The sequence below is a fragment of the Microtus pennsylvanicus genome, chromosome X (genome assembly GCF_037038515.1).
Source record: "Microtus pennsylvanicus isolate mMicPen1 chromosome X, mMicPen1.hap1, whole genome shotgun sequence".
Taxonomy (NCBI): Eukaryota; Metazoa; Chordata; class Mammalia; order Rodentia; family Cricetidae; genus Microtus; species Microtus pennsylvanicus.
The window spans coordinates 14,415,831-14,439,765 of record NC_134601.1 but is presented as its reverse complement, the minus strand read 5'-3'; the positions used below and the strand labels follow the sequence as shown (position 1 = coordinate 14,439,765).

At 38.2% G+C, this 23,935-nt stretch overlaps 1 protein-coding gene across 2 annotated transcripts in view; it reads right to left on the bottom strand.

Annotated features, from left to right (window-relative positions):
• The window catches only part of Aff2 (ALF transcription elongation factor 2), a 530,318-nt gene extending 514,808 nt beyond the window's left edge, over positions 1–15,510 (bottom strand). Inside the window, exon 1 of one of the 2 annotated variants that reach the window (XM_075957146.1) lies at positions 15,099–15,510. In XM_075957146.1, the coding sequence (XP_075813261.1) occupies positions 15,099–15,145 (47 nt within the window). In that variant the 5' untranslated portion in view covers positions 15,146–15,510. The remainder of the gene's footprint in view (positions 1–15,098) is intronic. The other variant, XM_075957147.1, reaches the window with a different exon arrangement.
• Between the last annotated feature and the right edge of the window lie 8,425 nt (positions 15,511–23,935).

The window sequence follows — 23,935 nt, the reverse complement described above, 5'->3', positions numbered from 1 at the left end:
CAGTGTTATGGTGTCAAGGCTCAAATACAATCTTGTCTATTATCTACTTTTGTGAATTTGAACAAACAAGTCATTCTTTCTGGGCATCGACATCAAAGCAGCAAAGTTAATAAGTTTACTATTTCACTGGAAGGTTTAGCAGGGTTTGCATGTGCAGATTGTACAAACTAGTATCTGGTATGTAGCAATCCCTCAATTCTGGGAGCCACTATTGTCTCCCAAGTATACAGTTATGTTGCTATGTGTATACAGTTTCCCAGGAGGCATCAGGGCTTGACATTTGTCTTCTGATTTCTCACATGACAATTAGAGAGGATACAATCTGGAAGGAGGCTGCCCTCAGAGAAAATGGTGGAGACCTGCTCCTCATTCACAGTGTAGCTGGGCATGGGCTATCTAATGGGATAAAAGAAGATCAATAGTCTCTTAGGAGAAACAGTGCAACCACCTACCACCCACACACTTCCAGAAGAATCTTAAGTCTTTCCAGGTTTGAGACATTTTTTCTGAGCTATGAGAACACAAGTGAAAGCAAGAAGGGACCTGCCCACAGAGCTTTGGGAGGCAACTTGAACTAAAGATCGTAGATTATTCTGCAGTGCCCCTAGAGCAAAGCTGCAATGAATGGTTTGAAGCTGGAAGTCTTTTTTCCCCAAGCCCCAAACTGAATTTTTTTCAGAACTTCCCAAATGGAAATAAATCAGCTGCCTTAAAAAGTAGAAGCCGAAAGCCCAGCTGCCTTAAAAAGTAGAAGCCGAAAGCCCAGCTGCTGGTGGGGAGGCTGAAAAAGGATCTGGGCTACCTCTGAACCTCTTCAATGACCTCTACAGTTCTGAAGTTCTGCAATACTCCACTGCTACAGGAACAAGACTCCAGAACCACTGATGCCAAATCGAGTAGAGGCTTTTTTTCTGTCTTCGTTGCCATCTATACTGCATGAGAATTGAGCCACAGCTGCATTTATTGATAATCCCACAAATAACTAAAATCATTTACACAGTTTCACGACGAGTGGTTGTAGGTCTTTTCATTACCTTTATAACTTTTTTATGATTTTAAAATTTGAGTTTTTAAATGGAAAATTATCATCATGGGAAAACTGACCAGCAGAAAGTTTTAGTTCTCTTGTTGCATGATAATGGAGAAATACATAATATGAGTACTGTAACTAAAAATTATTGGTCATCCTTTGTCTATGGAAATTCAGTCTTATTGTAAATACTAAAAATACAAATAAGTGCATCTTGATTTTCCACAGAAATACAGTTTGAGTATCCAGTGCTTTCCCTTTAGTTAAAAATTCAAGTTTTTAATAATTAAACAGTTTGAGTTCAAGATACCTGTTTTTTTTAATTGATAGATTATAAATTACATGAGTCATGGTTTTGTACCTGAACTTTAGAATACAAGGAAGCAATTTGCAAGACATTAAAGACTTCCATCTCCTGGATGTTATTTTCCCTTTCCCCAGTGAGGAAACAGAGAAATTTGTTCAGCACCCCTTCATAATCTGTGTATGAAAGGTAAAAAATGCTCATTTTCTTCTAAATAATGTTTCATTTTGTCCAATCCCCTCAGTTATTTAGCATAGGCTGTTCCAATAATTACAGTCTTTTAAACATTTTCCTCATAAAACGAACAAACAGTGTTTAGGAAAAATTAGTTAAATGACTCCAGGACAGTGATATTTTTCCCTTTCAAAAATTTGATGTAAGCATCCAACAAATGGTAGAAGAAATTCTGCAAGTGTGATATTTTCCCAGTGCTTTTAGAAATACTTAAGGGCAGAAGTAAACCAATAACTATGATGGTGTTTATAAAAATAAATGTCAGGAATTTACAAGATAATGAAAGGGGTGAGTAGGTGATAGAGAAGGGAGGGTTTGTATTTACGAGGAACAGCAAGGCTTGTCCACAAGGCCATTTGAAATCCACTGAGAACTTTGTTCACAAAAAGAGGCAGTAGCAACACAATAAAAGATCTAACTTATATAGATCAATTAAAATAAAAATTTCCCCACTTCCCACCATTAGTACCAACATGCACCATAGTTGCTGAAAGTTTTTTTTTATTTTTAATAATAAAATTTTAGCAAAAAATATGTACAGGTCCTAAAATTGTGTGAAAAAATAGACTTACAAGGATCTGTTTGATAATCTATCACCTATTCCCATGCTATACATCTTATAATAGAAAACTCAAATTCCCAAGTAAGTTCAATTCCAAAGATTTCCAGCATGTAGAGAAAAGAAGACAGATGAGACATGAGAGAATAAATAACCCTCACTTTGGCACACTTTTTCTTCAGTTCTGATCTCTGGGTGTTCACCATTTCATTCCTGGTGTTTACACCTTTGTGGTATCTGGTTGTCATCACTGATAAGCAAATGTGTGCAGATCAAAAATAATAATCACAGTTACCTCACGTCTTGTGATCATAGTCATCCCCGTTCAATTCATATAATCACAACAATATAAATATGGTAATAATAGTGTGAAGATTTATTATGAAGTCCTTTCCCATCTTCTGACCTAAAGTCCTTTTAAGAAATACCAAGAGCCATGAAGCTTCTGACCTGTGTATCATTTATGATGCCCTTGGGAAGCAGGCCCTCCCTAAGAAAACCAAGGCCTAGTGCCTCATAAGGTTCTCATTACAGACAGGAATGTGCCAGGCCATATGCACTGAAGGTTGTCAAGCTTTGTGAACTCCTCCACCCCCCCCAAAAAAGGAACCTCTCATAAATCTTGCAGAATATATTGCTTTTCCTTGAATTTTTATGATTATGTTCAATTTAAGGAAACTTACCCCTTGCTTCATCATTTACTTTATGTTTTAAGAGTTAGGTGATGTCTGTGAACTCTTATCAACCTTTTCAGAATCATGTTTTATATCTTAAAAGTATAAACCCTCATCTAACCATTAATGTAATAGGTTTTCATTTTTAGTATGTGAACAAAAGCTATACAGATTTCAAAGTTTTTTTGAAAGGACAGAGTTACTTTTCCTTATTCCATTAAGGCAATGAATCTAATGAAAGATGGAAGTAACAAGTGATTCGAGTATAGAACTGACCAGGTCTTGGTATTAAAATCATACTTAGAGTGATAAAAAAACAGCTCAGGAAGATGCATGCTTCTGTAGCAGTCACTGTTGTGTTCACAACACAAATAAGACTTCATCCAGCTTGGGGTCAGGGGCCTGACTACCATGGTAAGCTCTTGTGGCCTCAGCAAAATTTTGTGGTTCCTGGTAATTCACTTAATGTGAGTTGTTTTTTGCTGTTAATTTAGTACATGTGTTTTATAATAGCATGTGCAAAATACCAAAATTCAGTATATAGTAAGAACATCAGTGCCTTAGATCTGTAGATGTGATAATTCTTAATATCATCCCCCAAATTGGAGTCTTCTTTCCACACCCTAGTAACCTAGAAGAAGGGAAAGGGCTCAATAGACTGGTGTCATCAAGTGGGAAAGCAAATAAGAGACATAAAGATCTTTACCTATAAGCCTTAAAAATAGGAATAAGTTGCAAAGACAGATGCAATCTTTTTAAAAAATCACATTATAAGAAGCAGACAAAATCACAACTTTATTCAATGTGTCATTTATCTTGAGTGACTAATATATTATTTGTCCAAAGTTAAAATTGAACATTGATAAACTCTGAAATAAATCAAATGCCATAATTTATGTAATTTTAAAAGAAAGATCTCATCAAGAGTTTACTACTCATAGATGTTGGTTAAAATCTTTGACCAGCATCCCTATAAATTAATCACCGGAGGCTATGTTGGCTTGACTGTCATTGTTTACTACTAATCTACATTTAGAGTTCACTTTAACTTTTCAAGCTATTTGATTTCATCAAATTTATCTTCTTGTTCACGATATATGAGTCACAGCAGCTGTTTACAAAATCCTTTGTGGTAGAAGAGTGTAATGAGTACATTTTTCAATGGCATTAGTTTGTTCATTGGGCATTTTACTGTAATTCCTGGGTAAGATGCCAATCAGAACCCAGTGAAAATAGTCTTCATCATTCTTAATGGGAAATTTTATAACTTTAGTTTTGAATATATTTGCACTATTGAAGTTTAAACTGTCACCAAATTTTAAAACAAAGTGAAATATAAAAGCCAAAGAGTTTAATTGTAGCAAAAGGAAATGGTTAACATTTTGCTTCTTTTTGCGAGGGAGGGGGCATTCCATGACTCTTGCACTTTTCTGCAGGATTTTTAGCTTATGTATGTGCTTGATCTCCAGTTAAAATCCCATTAAGTACTTACTCACTGCCTTCTTAGTATATCCCCATTAAGTACTTACTAACTGCCTTCTTAGTATATCCTTCAACATCTGGTTAATTTAACCAGATGGGTGTTTTAGAGCCACTAAAATTTCTTAGATATCCTCATCACCTTCCCTCTTTGTAGCTGACTTCTAGACTTACGTGCTATCACCTTCAATTTTGGACTGTGAGAGGGTAATATTTAGGGGGATTTTAAGCATCCTCTTATTACCTTTAAGTCATATATCAATTCCATATCTGCAAAGGCAACATTTGCAAGAAACCTGCACTTTAATCAGACTTTTGCAGTTTACTAATTGTGTGAATTTGTGGAAGACATGTGAGTCTCTGATCTGCAATTTCTCAGGGGAAAAGTACCTATGCTTTGGGGTGTTTGTTTAGTGGGGTGATGTTTATAAATGATATGATATAATATACTGTATGCTCTTTTGCTTTTTGCTGACTGTGAAAACATCTTTACGGACTTCTTAAGTATCAAAACATGGAAACTTTTCTGCACATTCTCGAGATGAAACTGTCATCTGAATCCTCCAGAAGCATAAATAGAAGATATGTTCCATCTAAAAATATATGTTTGCAAAACCCAAATCCTAGGTTAGCCTCTCAAGCAGGAAAAGTAGAAAAACAGCATCTGGTTCAGTGTAGAGAAATTACTCAGCAGAAGTTCAAGGCATATTTGACTCATTCTGTACTACACGATCCTTAATACAGTGATTGTGACACACTGATACTTTTAACTATGATATAGCATTTCTGCAATATAAACTTTCTTATTTTTAGTTACTTTGAGAATGTCATACAAGAGCACCATCTACATCACCCCTGCCTCTTCCTTCTCTCTTTCAACCCTTCCTGTTCTTTCTCTCTCAAATTTTATGTCCTCTTCTTCAGTTTTGCCCAGGGAATTCGCGTCCCTAAGTATGTTGGGTAAGAATTCTGCTTCTGAGTCTTAGCCAAAAGCACCTTATCTAAAATTTGAAGCACTAACCCATAAAATACTATGATACTGGATTTAGTTATAATTTATCAGAAGAAAAATACTAGATATAAAATATAAAATGATAGACTAAGCTACAACTCTGAGTTACCTCTTCACAAATTTGATCACTAAAGTGTGAATAGACTTGTTGTACAATAATTCTTTTATAGACACAAAAAGTGAAGCTAAACCCCTAGTGTGAATCAGTATTGTCGAAAATCACTGTATAACTGGAAAATTTAACCTTGTTGATTTCAGTTCTGATGTCTGAATTATATTGAAGTTTACAGACTGATGTAAACTCTCTCCAAGCCCAAAATTTTCTGCATACAACAAAGACAAACAGAATCATGAGTCTCTTCTTGGAGTAGATACCTAGACAGTTATGCCCCATATTTGATTATTAAACCCAAAGCTAATTTATATTTAAAAAAACTGGAAAACAATCAGCAAAAGCCTCATCAACAGGACTGCCTTATTATACATTCATCCCAGGGAATCATTGTGGGTTAGCAGGATAACTAAATATTTACTAGATTGTACATTAAGTCACGAATCCATTGTATCCTCATTTTGTACTGTGGAAATTAGAGAAGTCAGACAACAGGAATCATAACCTATCACATAGGAAATTTGTTTTTGCATTTTTATTCTCAATATTTTAGTTTTAGTATTACTATTCAACCTAGATTTGCAGTTTTGAAAACCTAGCTCAATGATCAACTGAATTTAGTAAATATGTGATGGTCTATGCTGAACTTAGAAGCTATTATTACTCTAGGTCAAACATTATCAATACAAAAATAAGAGATATGGTCTAATCCTGCACAAGAACAAAGGTGAATAAAGACATCAAGAAAGTGAGAAAGTGTCCTGCACTCAGACAAAATTGTATTAGTAATGATAACACAGACGTGGGGAATTTGAAAAGATTGGGCAAGAGTATTTGAGTTAGAAGGAGAGAGGAGCCCAGAGTATGTCCTTATCTGGATGCTACATAGATATAGAGTCGATATATGAATGATGAAATAACGAAAGAATTATTTGATGTTCAATGAGTTAATCGTAAAAGCACATGGAAACACCAGTAAGATGCTATAAAAGCTTAAATTTTAGGGAAAGTAAAAAAAAAATTCAGAAAGTAAAATATTGCTACACACCTTCTAATTAAAAAAGATTTCAACATTTATAAGCAGGCATACACACAGACAAAATATTGTATACATAATAAATAAATATTTAAAAAAAGAAAAGGATAGAATGAAGAGGAGCTATGTGTCTGGGAGTATTTAAAAAGCTATCATATATACATCTTTTGAAAATAGTTATTTGGCCAGTTGCCAATTTACAAACATTTAATGGTTTTGGGAAAACAAATTTTCATTTGGCATTTCTTTGAATAATTGCATCTATGTTTTCATAGCTCAGTCAGTCAAAATAGCTTTTATGAGGTTTGTGTGGCCATCTTTCATCAAAATGGTAGTTGGTGTTAAGGAGAGTATGCAACTACACAGCAAAACAGAATACTGACAGTTGTGAGATAAATATGAGTCAAAGGTTCAAAGTTAGCCATTTCATGTTGATTGTTGGGTGTTCCAAGCTTTCTAAATACTACAGCTTTCTACTATTCTATTTTTCGTTTGATTGTTTTATTATTTTTGAAAAAGGGTCATAATCTGTAGCCCAGGCTAGCATTTTAATCCACCTGGTTTAGGATTACGGGCATGCACTAGAAATCTTGCTAGCCACTCCATTTCTCCCTGGACACTGTTCAAAGTTCTTCAAGCATTTTGTGAGTCAAATGAAAACTATATCACTTATAGCAGGTCTTTGTAAATTCCTCTTTTAGTTGCAAGCCTGTAACACAACCTTTTCCCACATTTAATTCTATATTCTAGTGTTATGTCTCTAAGGCCATAGAGGCCAGTACATTTTCTTAATCTGCTACTAAAAGTGACACTAGCATAGTGACTGAGAAAGTCACTTTACCATGCTGGGCCTCAGTCTCCCTGTCTGTATTATGTAGATACAAGACCAGAGGATTCTAAAGAGCCCCCTAGCCTTAAAACAGTAGGTTCTAGGAATTGATTAATGTCTATGCACCAGAGCCAAGCATTTTGCCAGCAAATAAGTAATAGCTAATTGATGAGACCTCTCCATGGCACTTCATCAGAGACATCCATCATACTGAATCTAATTTAGTTACTGTGGCTGTGCCGACCTGGCATGAAAACAATCAGTCCCTTTGGAAAATTAATTTGTTCAAAAAATTAGTTGACTGACATCCTGGAGAGGGAAATAAAACCCATGTGATTACATTTTTACGTTGTTCAACAGATAGTTAGGCCATCCAGTACATGCTGCCATGGTCTGGAGGTTAAACTGACCCCATAACATACTCCTTTTGGGTGGCTGATCTGATCAAACCAGCAATCCAAAGATAAAGGAGACATCACTCCCAGAAAACTTCTTCCAATCTTTGTTAAAGCCTAAACTATAGCTTCAACACTGCTTTAAGACAAATAATGATTTGTTTCTGTTTTGTTGTTGCTGTTTACATTTAAGAAAAAAACATTTTAACTCTATTTCAAGGAGATATTCTGCCTACCAAAAGAAAATTTCTGACTCCAAGAATAGAGTTAAAAAAAAAAAGGTTACCAAAAGAAACAATATCTGCTCCTGGGATCAGCTTTTCACAGAGGATTATTTTTTTGGAAATCTAACAAAACAAACCATTCTTCTCTGGATAGAAATGATTTTTTTTTGTTTGAGGAAGGAAGGAACATTGAAGAATAAACAGGTGAGTAATTTTGAGCTTGGGATGAAAAAAAGCATATTTCTCTAGGATAGTCCCCAGCATATGGCTTAGCTATACCATTATTTGCCTTCAGAAGAGCAGACTGAAAGATTACATTAAATCACTAGTTGATATACCTTTCCAAATGAAACAATGTATATTTCTTTAAAATCCATACCTAAGTAATCCATAATCAAAATCAGATTCAGTCTATAGTATAATATAAACTCACGGATAATTTTTCTAATTCCAGCAAGTTTGTAAGCATTAGTAGCTAAGGTCATCAAAAAGATTTACTTTAAAGAAATTCAACAATTCAGTGTATCACCTACTCCATAGTGTGAAGTGCCTTGAACAAGCATATAAAATTTCATTAAAGTACTACATAAAAGTTTAACATTAGATGAAGCCAGTGCTGGACCTTTGTTTAACAGTCATGATAATTTATGGTGTAGATCTGCTACAGTTAAGTAGAAAAACAGCTTTCTCATGATGAAATACAAGTCATAAAGGCTGAAACTCAAGGAAAGCTCAAGGAATCCAAACCCTCCAATCTCTCATCCCTTCTTCAGATTTTTTGTCACATTTTTCTTGAACTTTCTCTGTATGAATCAAGACACAATAACATGGACTCCTTTAGCCACATGCTTTAAAAAGCATTCCTTATGCTTTTTCAGTGCTAGGCATATCTTCCATTTTATAAATTTATATGTTTAAAAGTTGTACACATAGCATGGTATGGTATCTATTTCTGTCTTTCCTATTAAGTTTTTCTGTAACCATTACTTGTTTTCATTATCTTCTGCAAAAGGGATCAGACTGCTAAAAGACAAAAATAAGAATAATTAAAATGCTACAATACAGACAGAGGCCGGTATTATCTCATGGACTTATTAGACAATATTTTTGAAAGATGTACATTTGCATGGATCAGTGTTTGAGCCTAGTACGGTTCTAATGTAAATCAACAGATGGTTATTGAGTAACTCTAATGGGAAGGAACAATGCTATATGGTGGAAGGGGGAGATACACTATCACTTAGGAAACAATCAGGATCTTAAACATAAATTCCATAATGTAACAGTAGTGAAACATTGAAAAGCACAATCACCACCTTTCATTTGATAATCCATTTGCTGTGTAAACTTAAGCAAGTCACTTAACTTCTCTGAAGCTCAATTTTATCCCCTTGAAAATTGTGCTAATTATGCCAATTTTTATAAAGCCTTAAGGTTACTGTTAGGAGTAAAAGTACAGATAAGATAGATTGAAAAACTTTGGCAAGGAATGTTATAAACTTCCTACACCTAACTTTGAGCCTCCAAAAATCAGAGAAACATACTATTGTCTCCTTATGATCAATACCAAATTTGGAAAATTTGAACATTCAAATTATATGGGCAACTCAACGATTTCAGTTTTCTCAAAATTCAATTTTCACTGTTGTATGTGATGTACATAGATGCATATCACGAATGTAATTTCAGTATTCTGTACTTCTAGAAAATATGTTGATACATATGGGTTAATACTTATAACTGACCATGAAAAAGGCATTCATGCAAGTAACTAGAAATAAGATGATTGATTATAGTAAAAAATATATCAATGCATAAAATTGTCATAATAAAATCTATTATTTTTAATATATGCTAATAAAAAGGAAAGAAGACAAGCATGTCAAAAGACAGTATCAGTACACAATTTTTTCTTTAATTAAAAGAAAAAAATCTGAATTCCATGGCTGGTCAAGTGCATGGTGATTGCACAAATATTTTTTTTTCTCATGTAAGTTTAATATATATATATATATATATATATATATATATATTGCAATTCATTTGGTTCAGTAAGAGCTAAATGTCCTCAACACACACAATAAGTTAAAAGTCAATAAGCTTTTGTGGAAGGGCACCTGATATGGAATTCAGATATTAGATTTTCTGATCAGGTCCACTAGGCTGAGTGGAGTTGAATAAGGTATACACCCTCTCTAGAATCCAGTCTACTCATCAGTAAAACAAGAACTCTGGCAATATCCCACCCAAAATGATAAAAACGGACATGTGATATGGAATAGTAATGATCTTGCTGGAAATATTCTGCCAAAATGTTCTTGGGGTTTGCTCCATCTAGGGTGAAACCTGACCTGCTTACTAAGTAGCTGACATTCCTGAAAATAACTATCATTTTAGGACAGGATACCACAGAAAGTTGTTGGAAAGATTAGGCGAGGTTGAGTATTCAATGTATGGAGTAGAGAGTCTCCCAAGATGAATGAACCACAAGAGAAATGATGAACCCGAGCCCTACTGCAGCTTGAAACACACATACAAATGCATGTGCATGCACATGCCCTCAAAATAAGTTCTTCAAGATCAATTCTTGACTTCATTAGTCTGCAGCACAGAGTTTTTGCATTTATCATTGAATATGTGGCTTTTTAAGTTGTTCTTCCTCTATCTCACAGCAACCACAAAAAGACAAAATTAAAGGGGAAAAATGTAATCACTGAACTGTTTTGTCTACATGAGTAGTTAATCTAGTATGTGACGATTAACTACTTTGAAGTATGACCTGGAGTTACAAGTTCTTAGAAAAGCAGCTTCTATATTGTTTTACAGGTGGTCGTTTTATTGGATTTGTAAAATTTTCAAATTACATTGAACATGTGAAAATATTGCATGCAAAAAATAGTCACATCTAAGGACAATTGACATAAAACGATGTTTCAATGAATTGAACCATTTCTATGTAACATTAATTAGCATATTTGAATGCAATATAATTTTATTCATCTATAAAATGTTTGGAAGGTCATGAACGAATAGAATGACTGATTCATTTTTGAGTCAGTCATTTTCTTTCATGATTTGTGTATTTTAAAGTTGTTAAGTGCTTGACCGGATCATAAACAAAACAATTCATGTATCATCAAACTGATTTCTACCATGAAATTATTTCCTTCTATGTTCAATAGATATAACTTCTAAGATTTACTGAGACAGCTTTTTTGCTTTTTAATTTTTATTTTTTTCCAGATATCTGGAGGTTGTAGAGTGTATCTTTTCAATAGAAAGCATTACCACTTTCAATCTCTCCTTCTCATGCATTTCCTTAAAACACTGTATCCAATATAATTTGCTGAGTGAATACTAACGCATACCAGAGATGCATATAACACTAGGTAAAAGCACGAACTTTAGAGTTTCTTTTTAATGCACCACAGAGTATAAAAAGAAAAAGATCAATGGACGACAGCAGAGAACAAGAGTTCTGTGAAGCACCAGGCCTTAAAGAAAATGAGACACTTTCCCCTCCCCGTGCTGTTCTAGTAGCCCCAGCATGATGGAGGTTATACTCCTATTTTCCACACTTTCCCATCCACAAACAGTCCCGTTCCACTCCTCTGGTAGACTATAGCTAAGGAAGCCCTAGAGGACCTGTGTGGACCACAGGAGTGGGTGGAGGCAGATGGGCTGCTGTGATGCAGGCCATGCCTGGCTGGAGCTAGAACAGTTCACTTTTGTCTGGAAAGCAGGTCCCCTCCTCCAGCCCCCATAAGGTCCAGAAAACTTGGGAAAGTGTTAGCTGCTGAAGCAGGCCCTGGGGGCTGCCTTCATTCAAATGGAAGAAGCCTGGATGGCACATGGCCCCTTCTCAGGCTTGACAGCCTCACATAGACCTTTGAACTTTCTATTTATATAACAGTTTAGTGAGTTTAAGTCTCTTCCTGTATAACTGCCTATTTCAAGCTTGCCTCTAATTAGGCTACTTGTGAGACATCACATAAAATCTACAAACAACTGATGCAGTCCTTTGCAGTGAGAATCAGGCCACTGTCATAATCACTTCACAATTTATTTCCTTGGGATTTTTTAATATTTCAGGTTTGATATCATGGAACTTTTCACTTTTCTGCTCTTAATTTTTTTATATTCCTCCCCACACACATTTTCTTTTTTAATAAAAAAGAAACTGCCTCACAAAAATAAGTTTGCCTGCCACAAAAACAGCACTTAATGCTATGGAGGTAGATTCTCTAGGAATAGAAAACCTGTACAATTTGTAAACTTTTACATTTATATTAATGACTTTGACATTGCTGATAAAGGAGTCCAAATCTAGACACACTATCTCCAGATACCTCAAGAATTCATTTATTAACAAGGACAAATCTATGGAATGATTTAAAGCATGAACTACGCTTTGTCCCCCTCCTATGTCTTTATTCCTTCTTTTAAAAAGATAAGATAATGCATTTGGCAGGCACAAACATCTGTGCCTTTCTTTTCTTTCACAGAATGGTTCATATTAAGCTCCAACTCAGGTGAACACTGTTCATGCATCCAAGAATCCTAAAGAACTTGAGCTTTCACCCTTTAATTGAGTCCAGAGCACGACCCATTAAGATACCATTGTAGTTTGTAAAAAACAGTGATACATTCTGAAAGGCATATGAGCACTCCCAGGTACTGCACGTATCTTCACACCACAGCATCATTCATACCCGATCTTTTGAGTGAACATTTGTCCTAACACAAGCTTATGTTTATCAATAAGCATTTATTTTTATTTACCATAACCAAGTGTTTGTAAATAATGCATATATCTGCTTATATTCCGTTGTTCTTCATTAAGCTTAAGAAAATGGGTTATTTTCATTTAATATTTTTACCTCTCCTGATGCATTTACTGATAGAAATTTAGGTAGAGTTACTGTAGACATAGTTCCAAGCTTGCTGTTCCACAAGTGAATATGTTTAATGCAAATGAGCTCCTTAATTTTCATGCCTTTTCCTCCTGTCTGTCTTTCTACACACTTGGGACAGTGTCTATTATCACTTTAAGCCCCCCCCCCAGTAATTTAATGAAGTGGAAGTAAACATATAGCAAAGATATAACTAGTATTCTCATGAAGGCCGAAGTGTTTTGAAGGTTACATAGATTATCATTAAGAACAATGTCAAGTTCGCACACCATGGTCATATTCGTGTTTCCTTTCTCTTTGTAGGTGCTTAAAATATAGAAGCATAACCATACCACAAATATTTATAAACATAGATTCATGAGAAAACTTGCCCCTCACATTCAAGCAGGAAGGAGAAATTGTCCTGGATTATGGATACAGAAAGAAAAGGTAGGTTTATACTATTTCCTCAGTATTTTTCTTCACATCTACTAAATTGTCAAATCGGTCAGCATGCTCTAAAATGGATGCGACACAGTTACAGATGAAGAGGAAAATGATTTTGTATTTTCCTTAAGAAGAGATATCATCTCTAAAGGGGAACAGGGACACATGTTCCTGAAAACCAGAAATTAAGCAGAAATGTTCACAACCCCTTTAAATATTCAACTATGTATATATAACATTCAACTAGAATTAAAACAATAATATATGTGTGTGATGTATTCTGGAACATAATGTCTAGTATACGTTTAAAATTTCAGCTAACCCCTGAAATCAATTATAACAATATCTGTTAAATTAGGTGTTACCTAAAACACATATTAGACAAATTTGTATGTAAATAATAATGCTGGGGTTATCAGTTGTCAGGAAAATACATTACTATAGCAGAGTATAGGTTGTATACAGGAATACAACATTAAATTGAGCAGCAATTTCAAGATTTTTAAAATACTTTTCATATGAATCGATTCTTTAGTTGTAATATGTTTTCCTCATAGCCGAGAAAATTCCACAGTTTTGAAGACATCTATTGATTAATATTGATATATTTAAACATTTATTTAGAATTGCTAGAAAATAAAATGTAAGGGATCTTGGGTTTGCAACCGAAGCAGTCATGAGTGGCATGAAGCTATTGGCCAAGCCTCTGACCCTTTTTAAAGAAGGAAATTGCCTAAAACATGACATTGACAATGAAAATCCCTACAAAAATAATGCACAGCATTCATAGCCAGCAGCTTGTAGTTTGAACCTTGGAAAAGATTTCAAACTGTTGATGGGCACGACAGCTTATTCTCATCGCATTTAAAGGGCAAGAGGAGTACCATTCGAAGTCGCTGCGCCGAGTCTGCCTCCTTCTTCATCTAAATACTTGGGCTTCCGGGAATTTTTTTTTTTAAAGTCACAAATAAAGGACGACAACGTTTGTAGTAAAGGGTGAAGTTTTTCTAAAGTTAATAGATCCGAGGATCAGTGTCTATGCGCGCCTGCACACCACACAGAGGAACAACTTTCTGCCCCCCTCCCCCAGTCACCTTTGCACCATCTTTAAAAAGCTCTCCACTGCAACTTTAGCATATTTTGTTAAACCTTGGAATTCTAGCTGTGTGCCCATTACACAAACCTAAGGCTGCCTCCCACTGGGAGGCCAACAGGGGTTCAGAGGCTAATTAAATGTGCATTGACTTGGGAGCTACAGACTTCAGGGGACAACTTCAAAAAAGCCTAGCGCTAAAGGCAACTGGGCCATAGGTCCCTAGTGCAGTGGCCCCTGAAGACGCTGTTCTGAGAAGAGGAACGTAGGTTGGGTAGGCTTTAGGGTAGGTTTTGGACCTATGCCTTTCCGGGTGGGGATGGAGGTGGCGACAGTGTGGGCGGTGGCCGCTAAGCAAGCTGAGGGTAGCCTCTGGGTACCTGGCTGTCTCTTTTTCTCCCGCCACTGGCTGCTGGCACTGACAACTGGAAAGTTAAAGCATTTCAGACTGAATCCTGCCCAGTGATCCACTGGCGAGAAAAGCCCCTGAGGTCGTGAGGGTGGATGGCACGGAATCTGCTATGGGCCAGCTGCAACTCTTAAGACTTGGAGTGCAAAGGGATGCTTTTGCCGGCATCCCTCCCTGTCCCTGCACCTCCCCCATCCTTGCTCCCCACCAAGGAGTCACTGAAGCCAAAGCTGGAGGTGTCTGGGAGCAAGTGGGAGGGTGTCCGGGGCGCCCCCCACAACAGCTCTGGCTCTTCTTAACAAAGGCGAAAAGCCAGACCAGACTAAGGGATCCCGCTTATCAAAAGAGAAGGCAAATTTTAACACCTACCACTGCTGTTCCAAGTCCCAATCCCTGAAAAAGTCGAATAGATCCATAGCGGCCGGCCGGGCGGCGGCGGCTGGCTGCCGTCTGTCCCTGCTCGGTGCTTGTCTGCGCCGCTCTAAGCTGCGCGGCTCTCTCGCTGTGGTCTGCGGCACGGCTCTCTGGCCCTCCCGCCCTGTTAAAAGTGCTCGGGCCGCATTAGCGGCAGCGGCGGACGCCGGGGATACCTGGTCTTGCGCTCCAGAGCAGTGGTAGTGACCGCGGCGAAGGCGATGGCACCAGGCAGGCAAGCGCCTGACCGCCCGCTCGGGTCCACTCACTCCGCAGCTTCCCGTGTGCCCAGCGCGCCCAGGCTCAGGCTACCGGCGCTTAGAGCTGGGGCTGACTGGGCCGCCCGCCTGGCAGGCTGCGGGCGGGTGGCGACGGCAAAGGCGGGGGCGAGTGAGGCAGTGGCAGTGGCGCGGCGCGGCAGCCGGGGCGGCAGCGGCGGCGGCGGCTGCACAGGCGGCGGCGGCCAAGGCAGCATCACACACTTACACACTCACAGGGGGCGGAGCCTGGGCAGCTCGAAGCCGCGACATGGAGCAGACACGTTATCATCCTTGGATCTGGCAGGGGCTAGCCCCGCCCTCCTGTGCTCCTGGACAACCCCCCCCCCCCCATTCTGTCAAAATCAGCTGATAGGGGCAGTTGCAGAGCTGAAGACTCAGACTCGGCCCAGGACTCAGAAGAGGTTACAGAGACACAGAAGAGGGTCTTGCGGGACCAGAATGTAGGCTAGCAGAATGGGACACCCCTAACACCCTCAACCTACCACTGGAATGTAGTGTTTGCCACCAGAAAAGAGTATACAAACTGCTGCAAGGGAGGGGTGGCACCCTGCTGCCATTGCCTGCAGTCCCTGCCTAGATATTTCTCTCAGACCACTGGATCAAACTTTTGCGTCCCCAGCATCCCTCGGGGCCGCATCACGGGACACATGTATTCAGGGAGAACAAGGCGGTCACCTTCACCAATTTCTGCTGTGCTGAGTATCCCAGCTTGAGTTCATGCTGCAGCATTCTCCTGGGCTGAGGTGGATAGTGGTTCCTCAGTAGGTCAGCAAGCTGGGGCCCTGGATTTAGTATGCTGCAATGGGAAGGACAAAGGGCAGCCCCCTTGAGTGGTCCTTGGGATAAGTGATTACAGTATTAGTTTCCTTCAACAGCTACCTCGTGTTTTGGGCAAAAGTCTCCGGTGTTTTCCTTCTCTGCGAAACGGGGAAACCGCTGGGTAATGTGCCCACTATCCCACGCACCAGCTGCTTCTCTCCCTTCTGGCTTGAGAATGGTCTCTCTGCGCGTGGAAGGCTTAACCACACCCCTCTTCTCCTTTCAGTCTGCACTTCTAGTCCAGGAAAGGATGAATGCATTCCTTTAGCTAGTTCCTCAAAGGAAAACTTTCCTCACGTACTCAAGCGAAAAGAATATAGGGCATTACAAAAGCTTGTTCAGTCTGGAGTCCAGCCGTCTGATTTGCTTCCCTACTGTCCTTTCAAGGAATGTACAGTATTGGCACAATGGTGACAACTTAGGGCTGGACGTGAGCACAGGTATAGACAACATTGATATAACTTCTTAGCCTCAGTTTTACCACTTGTAAAACTGAAGACTTACCCTATTGGCCATCTGCCTTATCCTCATCTTTTCCCCTTTCCTATTTGAATATTTGTTTTCAATCACTTCATACACTCAAAATCATCCAAATAGTATTGTTTGTTTTTTTATCCAGATGAAGTGGGACCCCCACTGGGTAATTTGCTCAAGATCTAATACTTTTCACAACCTTGAACTTGAGATGCTATCCACTGTCTAACCCTGTAGAAAGTACCACGGCTCTGTCTTTAGATTGCTTGCGCTCAGGATTTAGTTTATTTTACATTTTTAAGGGGAAGAAAGCACATTCTTGGCATACAGATTTAAAGCTCTAAGGTGCTTTTACCGCTATATCCAATTTAACTTTCCCCAATGTCTATTTTGCATGGAACCAAGTCTTCAATCGATACTATTGAACTGACAGAAAATCAACCAACGGACAGCCAAAGGGAGACCACACCTCAAATCAGTTTGTTAATTGGCTACGTGTTGACTACACTGCACAATATTTGCTGCTATAAGAGTTACAGTATTTAAAAAACAGGGTGGCCTCAAATTATCTTTGTGCCTTGTATATATTCTGTCCTAGATATGAGTCCCTCAGGTGACAAGATATACCCCATTCAGACTCATGGCCCTCAAACTTTGTGCTCTCAGTAAATGATACTCAAATTTCATTTGATTTCTAATAGTGATTGGCACCATGGGTTAGTGCTTGATTGGCTTAAGAATCCTAACACAAACCTAGAACATCTGCAGTTAACATTTAACTGGGGATTGTGGTCAATTGTTTTATTTTCATCAGAATGAACTATTAACTGGGAGAGGACATAAAAGCTATATTCTAAATAAATTCTCAACAGAAATAAAGCTGCTCCTTTAAGAGTTCCAGACCCCCATCACCCCACTGGTGCACTTTCTTCCCAATCAGCAGGGGGACAGAAGCAGAAGGAACCAGCAAGAGGCAGCACTCTGAACAGAAGTGTCTGCGGGTAGGAGAGAAGAGACAAGTGGTGCTGGCTGCTGCTTCAAAGAGGGGCAGGGGCTTCCCCTTCCCAAGATCAAAACCAAGCTGGAAGGATGGACTATATAGAAGCAGTTTCCCCTCCCCACTACCTTCTCCAACAGGAAAGACGCTAAAAGAGGCAACATAGAAGAAGCCAGGCTGTCCCTGATGTGAGCCAGCCCAGCCTTAGCACACACTCACTGGGGGAAGTTCTGTTTAGATGTTAAGACTAGTTTTCTCCCTTAGTGCCAGACTTGCCCACCCCTGGTTCTAAGAGCAGTAAAAGGTGAGAATAGGCTGACTCCTGGATACTTGGGCAAACACCATGGATACAAACCATTCTTTCTTTACCAAAATCTGGCAATAAAAAAGGGAAATACAGGTTTCAGAAGTGATAGTTAGCAAGAAGTAAAAATTCTCAATAATGCTCCCTAGAGTCAGAGCTCCTTGCAACTGTCCTGCTACCAGCAAGACCATCTAGTCTCCAGGGGACAAGTTACTTTCCTCCCAGTCCACTTATTGGACCAACTTCCCCAAGGTGAAAGGCTCCTCAAGGCTAGTTGTTGTCCTGGATTTGGCAGGCAAATCCCCTTAGTTGTTCCTGCTTTCCTGACCTAGCAGGGCCTCCCACTTCAGGCCACAGCTTCACAGCTGTCAGTTCAATTCAGTATTTGGAAGCTGCACACACTCTCTGCTCTGCTTGATCCTCCTCTCTGATGGCATCTGTCATTTTGACTACCTTGCACACTGTTCTTCGCTAACCTTCCCCATTCACCAAATCTTGAGCCAAAGGGAGCCTGCTAGGATGACCACTGAGCAGTCTTGGCAGGAAGCACAGTATCAAGAGCAAGACTCCATGTCTCAGTCCACTTAGGTAAAGTGAAATTGTTATTAAGAGGGTGTGATTTTAGAGAAATGCTGACTCTTAAGATTGTAAAAAGGGAGATTGTTTTTTCTTGAATTACTTTTAAAGGAGTTTAATTCATAGTCTCCAGGTATTAATATTCATTTCAAAGAATCTGAAATCCTCAATTCCTGCAGTTTAATAAATTTTATTGTCACATTGATTCTGCGAGTGTATAAAAACTAAAATTAATTTAAATTACTTTAACCACATATGTCAATTACAGGAAAGTAACAAATTACAGAGTGATATATATATATATGTATATATATATACATATATATATATATATTACACACACACACACACACACACACACACATATATATAGTTATCCTGTCTTAACTCAGATTTCCACATTTGTTTCTGACCTGGCATGCAGTAAAGGCTGATTTACCTCCTAAGAAGAAATTATGATCTGGGTTATCTTATGTTAGTGAGCCTACTGTATTTAATTCCATGAACTCCATTGGGAACATCATGGACCTCTATGACACAGAAAATTGACGCCAGCTTAAGTTTAGAATGGGTCACCATAACCGACACTAGGACAGTTTGCTCAAATAAGAGGCAACCTCCAGAATAATCCATATTAAAAGAGCACTTTTATATTTTTTAACTTCCAGGTATCTGTACTTAGTTGTTCAATATCTGTTGCATTAAGGAATCACAGGCCTCTTGAGGACAGGGAGAGAGACTGTGCAATGAAACTCAGCACAGCATTTGACATCTGTTGAGTCTCCTAGGGTTCATTTAACCATTCAATGATGGTGGTCCATGAACTGATTTTGACTTGGCTCAGGGCCATCCTCTAAAACTGTGATGATTCAATTTAAGAATATTCATAAGGATTTTCCCCAACTATTCTACTTCGTACTTTGGATCTCAGTCATTACCTTGGGGCTTTCTAGTTTCTAGACAATGAGTTGACTTTAAAGCTTTTTCAAAGTTTCTGGTTCTGGGTTCCTGGTGAGTATTACATATCAGATTCTATCATGCCCTTAATAACAGTTTGTGATATTTCAGAGGTGATGTTATTCTGATTCTTAATACAAATTAATGTAATTTCTTCAACACATTTAGCATGGCAGTAAACAGATAAACTTGATTGAGTGTTTATTACATACCTAGCTATTGGAGTAAACATACATTTCCTTTACACTAAAACATGATTCTCTAATGTTGGTACTGCTACATTATAATGTAGGTAATGTAAATCTCTCTTACAGAGAAAAAACATTTACTTAAATTCACAGAGCTCAAAAATGTTTTAACCAGGTTTTGTACCCAGGTTGATTTGCTACCAAATCCTTCTATTAATACGTATTTACACAAAGCCACCATTCTGCATTAACAGGGGATTTCTATCACTGTAATTATGGAAGGTATGCAAGGCATTATTTCCATTCAACAGCCAAGAAAACTCAGGTTAAGTGCCCCAATGAAGGTCACATAGTTGTACAGTTGAGTAGCTGAGACACAGATATGATTCTCTTTGAGTCATGTACAGTGTGCACTTTCTACTTACTTTATTTTTATAGTTTTAAAACCTAGGAGTTTGGGAGTGTAGGTATGTCATCAGTTAGCTGTTACATTAAAAAATATTTTCATGATGCAATTTCCCTGATCTCAACTGTGGCTAAATCTCAGGAGTCAGTTGGCTGAGATAATTGTTGTCTTAAAGAAAGCTAGTATGACAGGCAACAGGAAACAACAAAAAAAATGGTGGAGAAATTCTTGCTTCATCATATTGAAAGACCAAGGCACATCTTTTTCCTGAAAATTAGAAATCTAGAGCTAGAAAAACTCTTTGATCAACTTCTGAGGAGAGCTCAGTAGTGGTGCTCTGAAAGGCATCCGCATGGAATTGTCTTCTACATAAGATCACAATATAACTTAAGTACAAATCTACAGCTATCTCTCTCCTAACTTACTAAGGAATCCATTTCCTTATGGAGAAATGGAGAGAGCTGAGTATGATTCAAGTCTGATATTCCACGGCATCTAGACTTCAAGTTTCTAGGAAGGGACATTCTCCCAGCCTCTGACCTAATGTAGATTTCACACTATAATGATTATGTAGGCATTATAAAGAGTCAGTCACCTCAGTCATAGAGATCACTTATTTACAATCTTTGCCCAGTAGATTAAGCTCTGTCTGTCCTGGAGCTCTGATCAATGATACTGGGCTGCCCTGGTCAATCCTTTCAGCAGTGCAGCTACCAGAAGACGTTTCCCTGATTCTCCTCCCCAGAGATACAGGACTGGGTTCTGGAGGCATGTTATTTTCATAATAGAAAGGGAAGAAAACTATTGTATATGAAAGTGCTCTGCAAATATCAAAAGTCCCAAATCAATGTGTACTGTCATCCCTTTTAGAACCGGCATCTCAGAAGCTTCTCAGCAGGTGAGATAAGCAGTACTCGGTGTACTAGCTGTGTCTGCAGGCCTTTCCTAGGAATTGTTGCTTTTTTGCAAAAAGGGTTTCAGAATAGGAGTCCCAAGGGTAGGTTGATCCCGAATTTCCTGAGAAACCGCCACACTGCTTTCCAAAGTGGTTGCACAAGTTTGCATTCCCACCAGCAATGGATGAGTGTACCCCTTTCTCCACAACCTCTCCAGCAAAGGCTATCATTGGTGTTTTTGATTTTAGCCATCTGACAGGTGTAAGATGGTATCTTAAAGTTGTCTTGATTTGCATTTCCCTGACCGCTAAGGAAGTTGAGCATGACCTTAAGTGTCTTTTGGCCATTTGAACTTCTGTTGAGAATTCTCTGTTCAGCTCAGTGCCCCATTTTATAATTGGGTTGATTAGCCTTTTACGGTCTAGTTTCTTGAGTTCTTACAATGGGGATGTTCTATTGGGAACTCATCAAGGCCAGCTGGCCTGGGTCTGAAAAAGCATGGGATAAAACCGGACTCGCTGAACATAGCGGACAATGAGGACTACTGAGAACTCAAGAACAATGGCAATGGGTTTTTGAATCTACTGCACGTACTGGCTTTCTGGGAGCCTAGGCAGTTTGGATGCTCACCTTACTAGACCTGGATGGAGGTGGGTGGTCCTTGGACTTCCCACAGGGCAGGGAACCCTGATTGCTCTTAGGGCTGATGAGGGAGGGGGACTTGATTGGGGGAGGTGGAGAGAAATAGAAGTCGGTGGCTCAGAGGAGGCACAAATCTTTAATAAATAAATAAAAAAAAAACAAATGCACACACACACACACAAAAAAAAAAACAGAATAGGAATCCCAGTATCTAGTAAGTTTCAAATTTGATATTTTAAAACTAGTATTCTAGTAAGAAAAATAAGCTTTTTTTAAGATGAGATGCTGGTCATTAGTTTTCATATTAAGACACTAAAAAGGTTCTAATTTAGTGTTTTTGTTCGAAGCTTCTTGACTTTGAGTATAATCAGGACTCTTTCATTGTCTAATAAATTGCTAACAATTGAAAATGTTAACAGTACCCATAGTAGAAATGAAATGATTTCCTAAAGTGACCACATAACCATTTCTGCCATTTTTTTTCTTTTAGAGGAAGTAGAATTCATTAAACTATTCAAGCTCTGAATTATTCTTGAAAGCTTTGATGCTGGCACTAGGAGTGATCGTCAAAGGTACAAAGAGTCTGTGGTGCTTTGTGGGCGAACGGATGGCAATGGCAATGATCCTCAACCTTGGGAACATTGGTCTAATGACTTGACCTCCTGGGCATTGCTGTCCTGAAGAGACCTAGCCTGTTACAGCAGAGTTGATCCCTTCTCCTTTCCCAGCAACTGAACCATATCAGAATAATAGTCAACCTGAAGTTCAATTGTTACATGACTGAACAGATTTTCTAATGTTTGCCCAAAGATTCCATATAGGCTCCTTCAACCCTGAACCTGAAACATTCTTAATGAAGCCATTTCCTTGGTATTCACTGATAAAGGTATATAGATATGATGTAATTTTCCTGTGGATAGTTACCCATTTCTAATCTGATACCTGCTTTATATGTTGTGAAACATTTCAGATTGACTTGAGCCCAAACTTACTTCAATAATCTGAGAAAATGTAGTCTAGAAAAGGGACCTATCCCTTGCAAACCTGTAATGGATGTTTTTACACTTGATTCCTATAGACTAACAATTACTGATGTTGCTTGGCCATCTTATGTGACTTTACTTGTTAGATCATGATGTCTTAATCCTTCAATGCAACTCAATCAACAAGATGATTAATGCAAGATGTTTCCTTTTACCCAACACTATCTATTTTTATATATCAAAATATCAGATCCATCAGGAGACTTTGTGGCTGTCCATAGACTAATGGAGACCTAAATTACTCACCAAGTCCACACAGACAGTTATATCAGGATCCATAATCATTAGTAATTTCTTTCATTTCAAAAGCATGCAGTCCCAAAATAATAAGTCACTGTGTCTTGTACCATTTTATATCATCAAATATTTATTACTCAAAACCTTAAGAAAAGTCATATTCTTTGGAGAAGAATGTAAGATTTAACTTAAGAGTCTGTGAGAGACAGGTTCATTTATTTAACAGTTAGTAATCTAATAAATTATTATCTGCAAATATCTATTTATCTCCGAGAGTTTTCAGGCTAAGTAAATCTTTGTCTCATACTACTGCTTGAAAATATGTAGCCTCTAAACAGAAAAACATGCAGCCCTCCTCATTTAAAAAAATAGTAAGCCCTATATGGAAAACATACAGTCGATTTATTTAAAGCCTACATTCTTAAAATAAATTATTTTGGTTCAACTGAGTATAAAGTGCCAGCAGAGTTCTCAATTAAAACAATAAACCCAAAGTATAAAACCACACACTCTATAGAGGGAAAAGTTTTGTCCATACTTTGTGCTTCCATTTATTTCATTAATAATGTGTTCTCTCCAATTAGTGTGAGATCTTCTTTCAGTTCTTACGCAAGCATCTCCAATCCTCCTGCAGTATTATCCTCCCCATTTTGATGAGGCTCAAGGCCACAGCTTTGCTTAGCATAGCAAACATTCTACCACTGACCCGCATCTCCAAACACACTCTTTATATTTCCACCAGGAGAGAATGCTTATGTCCATTCTAATCTGCTGGATTACGATAATACAAATGTTTCGTATGAGCCAGATGAAAACCATATTCTGTATCTAAAGCACACAAAACTTGCCTGTTCTACGTATTTATCTCAGGTTCATCATGACCCAAAGTGTCACAGATAAAGAAATCCTTTTGCTCTGAAGAGGGATTGAAAAATACAAAACATGTACATCTCTCTTCAGTTTCCATGTGTT